At 43.7% G+C, this 15,269-nt stretch overlaps 1 protein-coding gene across 1 annotated transcript in view; it reads right to left on the minus strand.

Moving 5' to 3' along the window:
• Positions 1–15,269, minus strand: part of LOC310682042 (uncharacterized protein) — a 74,029-nt gene that overhangs the window by 33,915 nt on the left and 24,845 nt on the right. Inside the window, exons 13-16 of the mRNA XM_083450287.1 lie at positions 13,698–13,849; positions 12,127–12,190; positions 10,643–10,854; positions 9,033–10,071 (exon numbers count right to left, since the gene is read on the minus strand). Of these exons, the coding sequence (XP_083306413.1) occupies positions 9,033–10,071; positions 10,643–10,854; positions 12,127–12,190; positions 13,698–13,849 (1,467 nt within the window). The remainder of the gene's footprint in view (positions 1–9,032; positions 10,072–10,642; positions 10,855–12,126; positions 12,191–13,697; positions 13,850–15,269) is intronic.

Here is a 15,269-nt window from a genome sequence, read left to right on the forward strand (position 1 = left end):
CGGACGGTCTAGGAATCAGCATGTTTTTACATGAGTAGAATATGTCCTTTTATTTAAAATGCATATCTTGTTTATTTGTGGGGCCTGCCTGGTGTTATTACATGAGTAGAATGTGTACTTTTATTTTAAATGCATCTCTGGGTTATTTGTGGGGCATAGGAATTCATTCACCCCCCCCCCCAAATATAGTCCGGCCCCCCACAAGGTCTGAGGGACAGTGGACTGGCCCCCTGCTGAAAAAGTTTGCTGACCCCTGTTCTAGTTGGTTAGTGACTCTTTTCTCCCTGTTTTTATTCCTGCTTGTTCTTATAACTATTGTACCTTGTTGTTATAATTATTGCATTTTTACCCATTTTTATACTGCTGATCTAGTACCATAATAAACTGATTGATTGAATTAATCTTAAATAAGTTTAATAGGAGTGAATTAGTGAACTTTAACAGGTTATTAAACTTAAAAGAGCATTTGTAAATACTATTTGTAAATAGCAAACTAAGGTAACTTTAGACAATTGTCTTACCAGGGCCCCACTCTTAAGATGGCCATGTGCATCACTTTGCTTATTTGAAAATGTAGCAAGCCATGGATATGCCTGGTAAGTTTAAAGTGAAAAACTGCAAATGGGCATAGTGTTTCCTTTTTCTTTTTTAAAGTCAGGGTTGACAAACCGTTTAGTAATGTTAGGAATGTAGGAACAGTGGCAACACATGGGATGGTGTGGCGGGGGGGGGGGGAGAGAAAAGAAAAATGTGTGCTACTTATGAAGGCTGTGTATACACTATACCTTTAAAGCCCATCATTCTTGGCACTGTAGTTTGTTAAGGGTTGTTGGGAATTGTAACTCTGAGGGGGAAACTACACTACCCAGAATTGGAGGTTCCCTGTAAGGCCATTAAATCCCGGTTCTACTTGTCCCACTGGCCCAAAGTCTTACCCTGAGGGTACCACTGATAGACTGGGCTTAAAACTCAAGTTCAGATGGATTCATGAAATGGGCCCTGCTTATTTCTGTTAACTATAATGCCCACCTTTTCTATCCTCTTGAATCTCATACCCTCCAACTTAGCATTAACAAACTAGCACAAAAATCAAGCCCACATCTTTTCACTCGCTTTCCCAAAAGATCCATTAGTATTGGCTGACTTCTCCAGTCTCAGCGAGCCCAGGTTAAAATTTAATACGAAGGAGCCTTTTTTGCATGGAAAACAATTCCTGCTTTCCACCTCAACTGCAAACATAATGGTGAAGTCATTTTCTTTTACGAATGCAGATTGCTGTGTTGTGACTGAATGCTTACAACAATCCTTATATTCTCAGTGAAACTTTTGCAGATCGTCATTCACAAATGCCACACCCGTCTCTAGCTGAGTAAGCCAAAGAAATGGCATTTGCCATCACGTAGATATGATTACCGGTAACTCCTTCTCAGGCAGCTTGGGAAAAAGACCAGGGCATATCTTAGACTGACTCACCTAGTATCTGATTCTGATGACTCTGAAAGGGGAGGGGGGACGAGTTTAAAGTTCTAATCTAGGGCTACATACGCACCAACCCTTTAAAGTATATTCAAAGCACATCATTTCCCTCAAAGAATTGTGGTCCCTGTAGTTTGTTAAGGGTTGCTGGAATTGTAACTCTGTGAGGGATGAACTGTAGGACCCAGAATTCTTTGAGGGAAAAGAATGTGCCTTGAATTGTGTATTTCCAATTTGAGCTTCTAGCTCTCTCGTTTATTACTCTATGATTATTTTATCCTGTTTCTAGCTTATTATATTCAGTGCTATTTTTTTAGAAAAAAAGTGCCAGAACTCACCATGAACGCCTCCCTTGTTCTCTTATAATGGCAATGGCACCCACCTGAGAGATGCTGGAACTAAATTTTATTTAGCAGTAGCAGGAGGCCCCATTAGCTAAAGTGGTGCTTCAGGTTAAGAACAGTTTCAGGTTAAGAAAGGACCTTCGGAACGAATTAAGTACTTATCCCAAGGTACCACTGTATTGCTGACATGCTGCGTTAGGAACATGTTGTGTGTTGCACTTTTGGGTGTATGGATGTATGCATATCCCCATCCACCCTGTGACGTGATCCTGTGCATATCCCCACCCACCCTGTGACATGTGTCCTATTGTTCTACTACCATTGACATCACTGGCTTGCAAAAGAGATCATACTCATTAGGATTAGCATATATTACTCCATCGAGATCCTCAGGCCAATTGAAATTCATGGCATATGCAACTCTATTGCATCATGTTAGCCCTGCTCCCACCTTTCTTAATCCCTTTTAATTCTTCATTGAACTCATTAACTTTCCTTCCTGGAAGTTACCCTGGAAGTTGCCCAAGCAAAATTGCCCTCAGTCCATACCTCAGTTTAGCCCTGCGCAGATATGTTCTATGTGTGCTACCTTTCAACATAGTGTGCTTGTGTGTGTGTGGGTATGTGTCCTCATCAGTGTTTGCCTGCTGGTCCCAAGCCCCCACAATGCCTCACCTGCACATGGTCCTCATAGGGATATATGTACATACACCCTGATGCTTCATTTAAAGGGGTCTTGGGGTCCAGAAACCTGCAGATACCTGCTGCAGATAGACCATAGAGCTTCCAGTGGCAGCCTTAGGTCAGCCAATTCAGTAGATCAGTGTCTTGGGGAGGCCACATTCCTTGCCACGTCCCTGAAAAGGTTTCAGGCCTCCAGCAAGAGACTGAAACAGATACATAACCAATGCCTGAACCAAAAATTCTACCTACACCTGTAATCAATAAAGTTGTGGCCATTTTTAAACCAAATCGTTGTCTGTTAAGTGTTGTTCTATCACACCTCACTTGGGTCATTTGCTGGGAGGAGTGGCACTGCGACTAGGACCACGACTCTTCCTCTCCCTCCCTTTTTTGACCCTGCTCCCTTGCTGCAGCACTTAAGGCTGGGCTTAAGCATGTTGTCTGTAAGGTATGTGTGCAGTACAGTGGTACCTCGGTTTTCGAACAGCTTAGTTCTCAACTACTTGGAACCCGAATACTTCAAACCCAGAAATGAGTGTTCCGGTTTTCGAACATTTTTCGGAAGCCGAACGTGCTCCGATTTGCGTGCACACTTCTGTTTTGAGCGAGCGGCTTGGCCCCAGCAGTGACTGCTGCAGCTTCCTCCCCTTTCCTCTGCTGGGAAGCGCCTCTTTCCTAGGTACAAAGTGGAGTTGGGCGGCTCCTCGGAAAGTATGTGACTCCAGAGTAGGGAGACTTGGAAGTTGGCGGCTCTCCCTGAGGGCGCAGAGAGGGGCGGTGGGTTTTTTTTGGTGGGGGGGGGAAGCGTGTGGTGGGGGAACTATGCTGGGCAAGTTGACCTTCCCGCCCCCTCGCCTTCCCTCCTTCCCCCCTCTCCCAAGCCCGACCCCAAGCGAGGTCCAGGCGAGGCAGTGAGGACGCCGCATTCCCGAGCAGGGGATAGGGCGCTCGCACTGCGAGCAGGCTCCAGCCCACCCGGCTCAGCGTCTGGTGGCTAGGAGCGCAGCCGCCTCCTCCTCTCCACGTTCCGGTGCTGCTGTCGCGTCCCGGTGCCGCCGTGCCCGGTACTGGGCAGATCATGATGCCGGAAAACACGCAGGAGAGAGGAGGGGGGTTGGTTTGGGCGCCGGGAGAGAACTTCCTCCCCCCCCCCACTTAAACTCCCCCCGTCCCGCCCGGATCCAGTTAGCCACCTCCTTCCCCACACGCACCCCACGCGCTCCTAGTTCCTCCAGTTTGAGTGTTTCCACCCCTCCATTTAAACTCCCCCCTCTCGTCTGGTCCCTCCAATGGCAACGGGTAGATCACTGCCAGTTTCTGATACTGGGTAGTACAGGTAGATTACATGGTTTATTGCTTTCATTTTATGGATCAATGGTCTCATTAGATAGTAAAATTCATGCTGAATTGCTGTTTTGGGGGTTGTTTTTAATTGTCTGGAATGGATTAATTCATTTTGCCTTACTTTCTATGGGAAAGTGCACTTGGTTTTGGAATGCTTTGGTTTTGGAACAGACTTCTGGAACGGATTAAGTATGAGAACCAAGGTACCACTGTATGTCTTATCTCATTTTGTAATTTCCTTCAGCACCTTTTCCCCTTAGTGTATGAATACCTTTCCCACCCCCTTCTTTGTCTTCCAGCCATTTTTACTCTTCACCCAAGGAGCGCGGGTGGCGCTGTGGGTTAAACCACAGAGCCTAGGACTTGCCGATCAGAAGGTCGGCGGTTCGAATCCCCACAACGGGGTGAGCTCCCATTGCTTGGTCCCAGCTCCTGCACACCTAGCAGTTCGAAAGCACGTCAAAGTGCAAATAGATAAATAGGTACCGCTCCGGAGAGGTAAATGGCATTTCCGTGCACTGCTCTGGTTTGCCAGAAGCGGCTTAGTCATGCTGGCCACATGACCCGGAAGCTGTACGCCGGCTCCCTCGGCCAGTAAAGCGAGATGAGCGCTGCAACCCCAGTCGGTCACAACTGGACCTAATGGTCAGGGGTCCCTGTTCCTTTAAGGAGCTATTGGTGCTGGCATTGGCCTGACCGAAGATGTGTTGTTGTTTAGTCGTTCAGTCGTGTCCGACTCTTCGTGACCCCACGGACCAGAGCACGCCAGGCACTCCTGTCTTCCACTGCCACCCCCAGTTTGGTCAGGTTCATGTTTGTAGCTTCGAGAACACTGTCTAACCATCTCATCCTCTGTTGTCCCCTTTTCCTTGTGCCCTCCATCTTTCCCAACATCAGGGTCTTTTCCAGGGAGTCTTCTCTTCTCATGAGATGGCCAAAGTATTGGAGCCTCAGCTTCATGATCTGTCCTTCCAGTGAGCACTCAGGGCTGATTTCCTTAAGAATGGATGCGTTTGATCTTCTTGCAGTCCATGGGACTCTCAAGAGTCTCCTCCAGCACCATAATTCAAAAGCGTCAATTCTTCGGCGATCAGCCTTCTTTATGGTCCAGCTCTCACTTCCATACATCACTACTGGGAAAACCATAGCTTTTACTATACGGACCTTTGTTGGCAAGGTGATGTCTCTACTTTTTAAAATGCTGTCTAGGTTTGTCATTGCTTTCCTCCCAAGAAGCAGGCGTCTCTTAATTTCGTGGCTGCTGTCACCATCTGCAGTGATCATGGAGCCCAAGAAAGTAAAATCTCTCACTGCCTCCATTTCCTCCCCTTCTATTTGCCAGGAGGTGATGGGACCAGTGGCCATGATCTTCGTTTTTTTGATGTTGAACTTCAGACCATATTTTGCGCTCTCCTCTTTCACCCTCAATAAAAGGTTTTTTAATTCCTCCTCACTTTCTGCCATCAAGGTTGTGTCATCTGCATATCTGAGGTTGTTGATATTTCTTCCAGCAATCTTAATTCCGGCTAGGGATTCATCCAGTCCAGCCTTTCGCATGATGAATTCTGCATATAAGTTAAATAAGCAGGGAGACAAAATACAGCCTTGTCGTACTCCTTTGCCAATTTTGAACCAATCAGTTGTTCCATATCCAGTTCTAACTGTAGCTTCTTCTCCCACATAGAGATTTCTCAGGAGACAGATGAGGTGATCAGGCACTCCCATTTCTTTAAGAACTTGCCATAGTTTGCTGTGGTCGACACAGTCAAAGGCTTTTGCATAGTCAATGAAGCAGAAGATGTATGACATACATATATGGGGCAGGGCAGGCAAGTGAGACTATGGTACTGTGGCCCACCTGCAAGTGGCCCAAGGTCCAATGTTTAAAAAAATATTGCTTAAAACAATGTTTAAAAAACATTAGGGTTGCAGCACAAGTATCTCTTTAGACTACAAATCACTTCCATCAGTAAAGAAATCAAACAAGTTTGGCCAGAAGTTTTTATTAAACCGAATATTATTTTACATCTTCAAATATAAGCATGTTTGCCAGTTTATTGTAACCACAGAGCTTCAGTAGTTTACTCACAAACAAAGCAATTCTTAAAAAAAACAAAACAAAACCCGATCACAGCAGAAAACAGCAATAGGGGTTATTACTAACAAGTGCTTTAGGTACTTGAAGGGCAATGTTATTGCTAGGTGATAAGTGAAAAAGCAAGTGTTTAAAGCCTATGTTTCCTAAGTATTAAACAGTTCATTTCTAAGGCGTATCAGTGCATCGTACTATAGACAGACAAAAGCAAACAAACAAACCCTTCTTTCATTAAAAAAAGGTTTTGTATTAGGATTATTTTTATTCCCAGACAGTAGTTTCAATAAACATGAAGAGAAGAGTGAAAAGTGACTGTGCTTAATTACAGCCATGCAATTCTAGGGTACTAATATTTTAGACCAGCTTAAAATATATTCTGTACGGAAGTATGTTTTTAAAAATAAAAAACCTATGTGCTGATGTCTATTATCAAATGAGTGCATGTTTCTTACTTTGGAGAAGCTTATTTGTTACTGGCAGTCCTTGTTGTTAATACACAAAAGAAAAGGAGTTGCCTTGAAGTTTAGCTTCTTCGGGGCTTCCTCATGTGTACAATTGTGGGTTGAATGAAGACTGCTCAGCAGCAATGGTTATTTATATTTATAAGTAACCATAACCAAATCAAAATTAATAGTCAACTAAATATTTTAAATACAACATAATTATTTGGACAGAATGGAACAATCTTGTACAATTGAAATATGCAAAACTGGAATGCCAAAATGGTGACTGTCTCTGACTGTGAGTATAACTGCACTCACAATGACCATATATTTGCTCCTGCAAGGAATTATTGAATCAGTAGTTTTGTGCCATGGAGCTCTAATAGTGAATTCTCAGGCCACCTACCCAGCTATAATTCCCAGGATTCTTTGGGTGAAACCATAATAGTTAAACTGGTCTAAAATTTATAGTGAACATTTGCCCTTGTAAGTGCTGAAAGCTACTGAAACTGAATAGATCCAAAGAAATACAAAGAGAAACTAAGTTTTGTTTCTGATGTTTTAAAAACCTGTGTTGAGAAGTAGCCAGCAAATGGCTGAAGTGGAATGACTTTGTAACACAAGAAAAGTCAAATATGAGGACCAAATAATGTTGCAGGAGCCTCATTAGAAATGGATCCTGTATTGACATGACAGTGGTGGTATGGTAGTCAATGAGGTTAATCCAAGGCAACGTTATTGCTAATTGGAAACTTTTCATTTTCTGGCTGTTCCACTACACGCATTTATAAAACAACAGAAGGAAACGAAACACTGGGAGCACCTTTAAGCAGCCATAAAAACCAAGGTCCTTAAATTTCTTTAGATGTCTACCAAATATAATTAAGGCACTTCCAATGTAAAGAGAACAGAGTATTATAATCTGAAGGGGGCGGGGAGACAATAATTGAAAAGAACAAATATATTTACATTACAGAGCATGTTGTCGATGCTGCAGTTACTTTTGGCTTACATATGGTAAATAACTAAGCATGTGAGCCAGAACCCAAAGAACTTTTCTAGGGCCTTTGCATGCCCAGTGAAGCACCCTATGCCATATCTCCAATAAACATGTAACTGTCAGTCAAACCAACAGATGTGCCTTAACCTTCATGATCATATATAAAGTCTTAGTTTGTGATAAAGCATAGGGATATGATGACGAAAGAAAGAAAAGCCCAATTTTCTTCTGGGTGCATGCAAGCAGGTTCCCTTTGGTGTTCCTGAAGAGGCTTTTTGGATCCTGGCCAATATAGTCTATATTTTCAGTATTTTATTGACTCAGCTTTGTGTGCATTTAAGCTTCCATGAAAGCAATAAACAACATAGAAAAGATTTGGGTAGCAGTGCAATCTTATGCTTGTTCCACGAGTAATCCATGGTTCAGTGTGGGGACTTACTCCATGGCAGGCATAGGATTTCAGTTTTAGGGTTTTGCAGCAGCTTGAAAAAGTTAATAGCAAATATTTAGCTGGAGATGTTAAGCTTTTGTTGAAATACAGATTTATCAGAGCAGGTTTCTTCAGAGAGAAACCATTCAATAATCAAATTTGCTTTTGAGATATGATACAACAGGCTCGCTTAGTCGTACCTGTGCTCTTGGCTTGTTATCATTTTTTTTTCAACATTCCCAAGTATGTTGTTCCTTCTGCCAGTAGGCCATGCAGTTTAAGCTCTATAGGAAACTAAGTAGAGGGATGGTAATGTATACTGTCAGCAAGGTAATTGTTTCATGACCAGAGTGGTTCCTGTAGCTGGCCATTCATCATATACAAAGTCATAAAGAGTGGCTGATATGTTCTGAGAACTGATGGCATGCAATGGGGTCTTAAACATGCATCATTCATCAATATTGCAATGACCTGTAATAATTTTGCTTAAACCAGATACAACCTGGAATCCTCTGCTCCTAGGGCTGTGTGTTGTCCTTAAAAGAGCTCATAAGAGCCTGCCATTCTGACTGCGATATCACACAGGATTTCAGTCTGTCATATGAAAGTTGATGTATTTTGTTTCTTTCCTCTTTCCCTCATTTTGTTACCTAGCGCCTTCATGTTTGCCAGCTAGAAAGTTGAACTGTGCATTACATCTGAAGTTACTACTTGGAAGAGATTCTATGCGAGCACTATTAAATACACCAAGCAGTTCCAAAACTGAGTGAAACAGTCTGGCCAGTGTTCCTAAAGGGAGCTGTTCCTAAAAGTCACCTTGAGCACAATTCCGTTTCCTTTCCAGGCTGGTAAAAACAATTGAATAATGTGGTGAGCAAATACAGGGTGTTTTTAGCAAATGACATTAGGAAGGCACCACGATGGAGCTACAATGCTCTCCAACACCAATGATGTATTAAAAGTCTGTGCCATTGGCTCCTGCATTATATTCACTGCCATTTGTGGATGGGGGGGCGGGCAGGGTGCTAGAGTGGTCCTATATTGGCAGTGATTCTGCATTTCCTTTTTGGTCTGCATAGCTTTAAGAGGTTTTCAGGCAAGTCTCTTCCCCACCCCCCATATGATTTGCTATGTATAAATAATAACATTGTTCAGTGGCAAATCTCTCTCTTTAAAAAAGGGAGTTTTGCAGCAATATGTAATTGCAAGAGGCCTTATTGATTTGAATACTGAATAGTGCTGTATTTTGTCACCCGCCTTCGACTTGTACCAGGAGAAGCGGATCCTATTGTTTGGCTAAGGAGATTATCGGGACTCAGCATTTGACCTGTGATGCCACTCATGCTGCCAACGCCGCCACTCATTCCTGCCCCCGACACTACTCTTTCAGTAACAACCACATTGCGTCCACCTGATAACTCAGAAGGGATGCTACTCATGCCACCAATGCCTCCACTCATTCCTGCCCCTGACACTACTCTTTCAGTAACAACCACATTGCGTCCACCTGATAACTCAGAAGGAATGCTCATATTGCCCTGCATGCCTGAAACAGGTCGAATCACTCTTTCCGTCACCACTACATTTGACCCCTCAGACAGGTCAGGAATACTCATGGAAGGGGGTATTCTTGCATTTGGAGCAATCACCCTTTCTGTGACCACCACATTGGACCCATCTGGTAGCTCTGGAATATCTATCATGCCATGCAAATCAGTGACTGGGCCAGGAGCGAGCACCCTTTCTGTTACCACAACATTTGATCCACACAGAGGATCGACATTCATTGTAGGAGGTTTCATTGTTGGCCCCGTTGTATACGTCTCAGTCACCACTACATTGCCTTGGAGCATAGGATCAGGCCTTGGAGGCTGTACGGCAGAAGTAGTTGTGTAGGTATTTTCAGTAACAACCGTCGTGCTGCCAACAGGAGGAGGTGGAGTCATAGTTGAAGACGTATTAACAACGATGGTAGTTCCAGGCGGTGGCAGGCTTATATCGAGATCAGGATTGGGCAAAGATGGCCAATTCGAGTCAGTATCTGGGAATGGCTCAATTTGCACACCCAGGCAGATTTCTGCCAAGGTCTTAAACTTAGGTCCCAGTGTATCTAGATAGGTGTCATCCAGATCATCACCAATAAAACTGCAACAGCCAATGGAACCAACAGGAGAGCCTATACCCTCATGATCATATATCAGGAGACAGTCATTTGCAGGTCTGCCTTCGTCTTCGTCAGCATAGGCAAACGCTTTCTAAAAATGAAGAAAGGGGAAGACAGAATTGAAGTCCTTGCTTTCTTGTGATCAACATGGAGAAGAAAATAAATCTATTAGTAAGAGATGCAATGCACTGCTATTGAGCACCAGGCAGAATATCAGTGGTTAAAAAAATGTGCAATTGGAGTGATTAGATTTGTTCAGATAAATTCCTTCTGCTGTTAGCCAAAGGTCAGGCATGCAGAGTTTATGTTGAGGGCAGAAGGAGAAATTGATGTGCCTAGGAAATGATGTGGCAGGGGCAGATGTGGTCAGACACAACCAGCAAGTATAACTTCTCTGCACCCAGAAAGACACTTGGTGCAAAGCATCCTAAATTCACCACCTTTCCCCACCACCCCTCCAATTTGCCAAAGCAACTGCATTCAGCAACTTGGATAAAAACAGTTTGGACTTCTCTGACCCTGAATAGATTCCTGTTTACCTAGGATTGAAATTTGCCCTACATATACTGGCAAGGACAGCTGCATACAACCATGGTAAGGACTTGTCCCAAACTGGCACATTTAGTAAACTGCCTGCGTTGAAAGAAATAAACATAGGTTACCTCTGAAAAATAGCTGTCCAAGAAAGCCATATTCACACCACTCTCTCTGTATTCTTTTATGGTCCCTCCATAGGCTTCTTTTCTTCCTGTTGTTCCATAGCCTGTAGTAGTTCCATAATCAACATTCGTTCCATAACCTTTAACTGCTCCGAGTCCGATTGTTTCTTCAACTCCTGTACTCACTCCACCTTTATACTTAGTTGCATAGATATCTGAAAATTAGAAACAACAACAACAACAACCCATATTATTTTTGCATGATGCTTTTGGAGGAACAGTGGTGATTTATGTAGCCCCCAAACATCCTGGCCTACTAGCCAATGCTGAGATGAATTCAAGCCACTTTAAAGCCCATTAATATGGGCAAGCAGTAGTGCCTGGTGCCCCTTGGGTCTGGTTAGGCAGAAGGGAGAGAGGCAAAAGGTACCGTATTTTTCCATCTATAAGACACCCCCATGTATAAGACGCCCCCAATTTTGGGGGACTCAGATTTAAGAAAATTGGGGAAGATGTATCCGTGTATAAGACGCCCCCTAATGTTTGACATTATTTTTTAGGAAAAAAACCTAGTCTTATACATGGAAAAATACAGTAGGTAGTGCTAGAGGTAATGACAGACTGAGCCAGCTAAGTCTAGTTTTGCACCCATCCTCTTTGTTTTTGAGTTCTACAAGGATAATATTGAGACTGAGGAGGAGGAAGCTGACAGCCAGTGCCACCATCAAGAAAGCAGGCAGAGTGGGGCTGGTTGAGGGCAGATTGAAGTTGTTGGAGCAGTGCATCCTAATAGGCTAGCTTCTACTACTGCTCATATACAGTGGTACGTCGGTTTACAAACAGCCCTGTTAACAAACTATTCGGTATACAAACTCTGCAAAACCGGAAGTAGGTGTTCCAGTTAGCGAACTTTACCTCGGTCTATGAATGGAAGCCGAACGGTGGAAGGGCACCGGCAGCGGGAGGCCTCATTAGGGAAAGCGGGCCTCGGTTTAAGAATGGTTTTGGTTTAAGAATGGACTTCTGGAATGGATTAAGTTCATAAACCGAGGTACCACTGTATAGGTGTTTCTTTCTCCCCCCTCCCCTCCCCCTCTTCTTCTTCTACTTCTTCTTCTGTGAAAGCCACATGGCGAGCAGCTTATCTGTATGGATGAACGCCATATGCACAAAGGAACATCTGCTGATCTCTGGATTTCAGTGGTATGAACTTCACAGTTAACGTTGGAGGTGCTAACAAGATCTAAACCAAGGTTTCCCAAACTTGGGTCTCCAGCTGTTTTCGGGCTACAAAAACAGCTGGACACCCAAGTCTGGGAAACCCTGATCTAAACTCTAGTAGGTGAACACAGTCTGTGGAGCTGGGTTATGCTTCTGAAGCTGCCCTGTCTCTCCAAGCCTTTTGTATTATCCCTCCATAAATCCATCGGAAGGAATAAATATGAAAAGTATTATTTACCGAACTTACAATGTCCGTTTAGCCTTACCTGAGGAGTCACCATAGTCGCCCATGCCTGTATTTGCTACTTGCCCGCAAATATTTGAAACGTCCTAAAAGAAGTGAATAAAAGTAAATTTTAAAAAGCTAGTTTAAATATGGATTTTTAAAAAAGAGATGTAAATATAAGGTTTTTGGCCTGATTCAGAGGACCACAAGCATAATGGGAAACTAGACAGGCATTAGAAGCAGATGTTGGGTTGGAGTGGGAGCATTTACCTAACCTCCTGGCAGCAGAGCTGCTGCTGTTCACAGGGAGTGAAGGTGGGACAAGGCAGTGGCGGGGGAGCCAGTTTGCATAAGGCTGACCCTGCTGCCTGGCCCCTCCCCCTCAGCAGCAGCAACCCACCTACCAGGAGGTCAGGTAAGTGATGGGATTACACTTCTTCTGAAGGAGTGGGTATGCAACTTTGGAGTACTTCTGGATCTGCCGCTGTCACTTGTGGCTCAGGTGGCCTTGGTGGCACAGAGTACCTTCCATCTGCTTCAGCTGCACCCCTGCCTAGACAAGGATAGCCTAACATTAGTTGTCTATGCTCTGTTAACCTCCAGGTTAGATTACTGCAGCATGTTATACATAGGGCTGCCTCTGAAGACAGTTTGGAAACATCAGCTGGTGCAGAATTCGGAGGCCTGGTTGCTCACTGGGGCAAGACGGCTTGAGCATATAATGCCAATCCTGGCTCAACTGTGCCGGCTGCCAATTAGTTTCTGGGCCCAATTCAAAGTGCTGCTTTTGATTTATAAAGCCTTAAAAAGCTCAGGACCACACTACCTCAAAAACTGCCTCTCCCCATATGAAGCGAGCTGGACCCTGTGATCACCATCCGAGGCCCTTCTTAGTGTGCCTCCTCTGTGAGAGGTCTGGAGGGCTGCAACATGAGAACAGACTTTTTCTGTGGTCACTCCCTCTTAGTGGAATGCTCTCCCAAGGGAAGTTCACCTGGGCTTTGGTTACATATCTCTAGGTGCTAGATAAAAACACTCCTCTGAGACATTTGGCTAATTAAAAAATCTATGGCCTTTTAAACTGGGGGTGGTTGGGGGGAGAATTATTTTTGCTTGTTATTATGGTATGCATTTTTGTGTTTTTATATTGTAAACCACCCTGTGATCTTCAGATGAAGGACGGTATAGAAATTTTAATGATGGTGATGATAATGATGATACTGCACCAACCTGCCTGCTGCCTTGCCCCTCCCTCCCAGTAAGCAACAGTGGCCCACCTGTCAGGAAGCTAGCACAGCAGTTCCACCCCACCTGGTGAGCTGCTTCTGCCTGGGAGACTTTCCTCAGCTGATCCTAGCAGTTTGGCAGATCAATATGGAGGAAAATAGTCAACCAAGTAATATGTTGTTTTGCTATGCTTATTTTGGTTGCTTTTATATTACTTGGGAGTCGGCTCGGAGTGAAAACACTGAAGAGTGGAATACAAATGAATAGATGGGACAGACAATAATGGTTGTGCTGGGAAGTCTGACAGGTCCATCATTGTGTTGGAGGCTTGATATTGATAATGGGATAGATCCTGTAAAGCTTTCTGCAAAGTTATGAACCAACCCGGTCTTCAGGCTGTGCTCCTTCAATTCCCCATGAATGAATAGCTCCTTCTGAACATTCAGGCACAGGCTCAAATCCAGCCCCAACGCCACCAGTAGGACCAGATCCACAATAGCCGCAACAGTCACTCTGTGACATCAGAATTGGAACCACTAATAGAAGAGGTAAAAGAAATTGATGCCGTTTTTAAGTATTATGGCATATATTTGTCTTCAAATATAAATACACAACTTAATTTCAAGGAATGATAAGTTATGAGACCCAAGAGGAATTTTAAATTAGACAGAACCAAGAACCCATTGATTTCTAACCACTTTTATGTTTCTTTCTTTCTTTTTTCTTATTTACCTTTCTATTATTTCTTGGCGACAGCACATACTATGTTACAGTCATGCACAAAATAATAAGAAAGATAACAGCATATATATAAAACATGAATTACAATAATAATAACTTATCTATATTCATCCAAATTACTATATATCTTTACTTTTACTTCCCTTCCACTCTTTCCATGGTTTACTATTTACTGTCCTTTTAACTGTGTTTTCTTACTGTTCTAAATTATTTTCTCTTACCATCTTTATTTCTTAATCTATTTGTTTAACCACTTTTATGTTTCAATGATGAGCATTACGAACACCGCATTATTTCTATTTATCCTTCTTTACATGAACAGGCATGGCTGAGACAGCATCAAGTGCCAGGATATAACTCTGATTCAAGCAGACCAGTCAGCCCACTGGCAACTGATGGATCTCTGGATCTGCTTTGCAGGTGCAGTTGGGAAGAGCCATAGCTGAGTGGTAAAGCATCTACTTTGCATGCAGAAGGTCCCAGGTTCAATCCCCAAGATTCCCAATCCCCAATCAATCTCCAGGCAGGGCTGGGGAAAACTGCTGCCTAACACCCCAGAAATGCTACTGTCAGTCAGTGTTGAGACAATACCCAGCTAAATGGAGCACTGGTCTGAATCAGCACAAGGCTACTTCCTATATTTTCATTGTTGCACCCAGAACTATCTGTTGATGAGGCATCTTAAGGCTTTTTGGAAACAAGTAAGACAGCTATTTGGCCATTGACTCTGATTAAAGGTAAAGGACCCCTGACCATTAGGTCCAGTCGCGGATGACTCTGGGGTTGTGGCACTCATCTCGCTTTATTGGCAAAGGGAGCCGGCGTACAGCTTCCGGGTCATTTGGCCAGCATGACTAAGCTGCTTCTGGTGAACCAGAGCAGCGCATGGAAATGCCGTTTACCTTCCCGCTGGAGCAATACCTATTTATCTACTTGCACTTCATGCTTTCGAACTGCTAGCTTGGCAGGAGCAGGGGCCGAGCAACGGGAGCTCACCCTGTCGCGGGGATTCGAACCGCCAACCTTCTGATTGGCAAGCCCTAGGCTCTGTGTTTTAACTCACAGCACCACCCGCGTCCCTCTGCTTAGCCTTGTGCATTAAGCTATGGTAGCACACATTTCTGTGTTAAATGCAGCACTTAATGCTTCCTTCAAGGCTAGGTTGTGATTTTAAAGTGTGTGAACATAAACATATAGTTAATGGGACTCCAAAAT

The sequence above is a fragment of the Podarcis tiliguerta genome (genome assembly GCF_965153285.1).
Source record: "Podarcis tiliguerta genome assembly, chromosome: 7".
Classification (NCBI taxonomy): domain Eukaryota; kingdom Metazoa; phylum Chordata; class Lepidosauria; order Squamata; family Lacertidae; genus Podarcis; species Podarcis tiliguerta.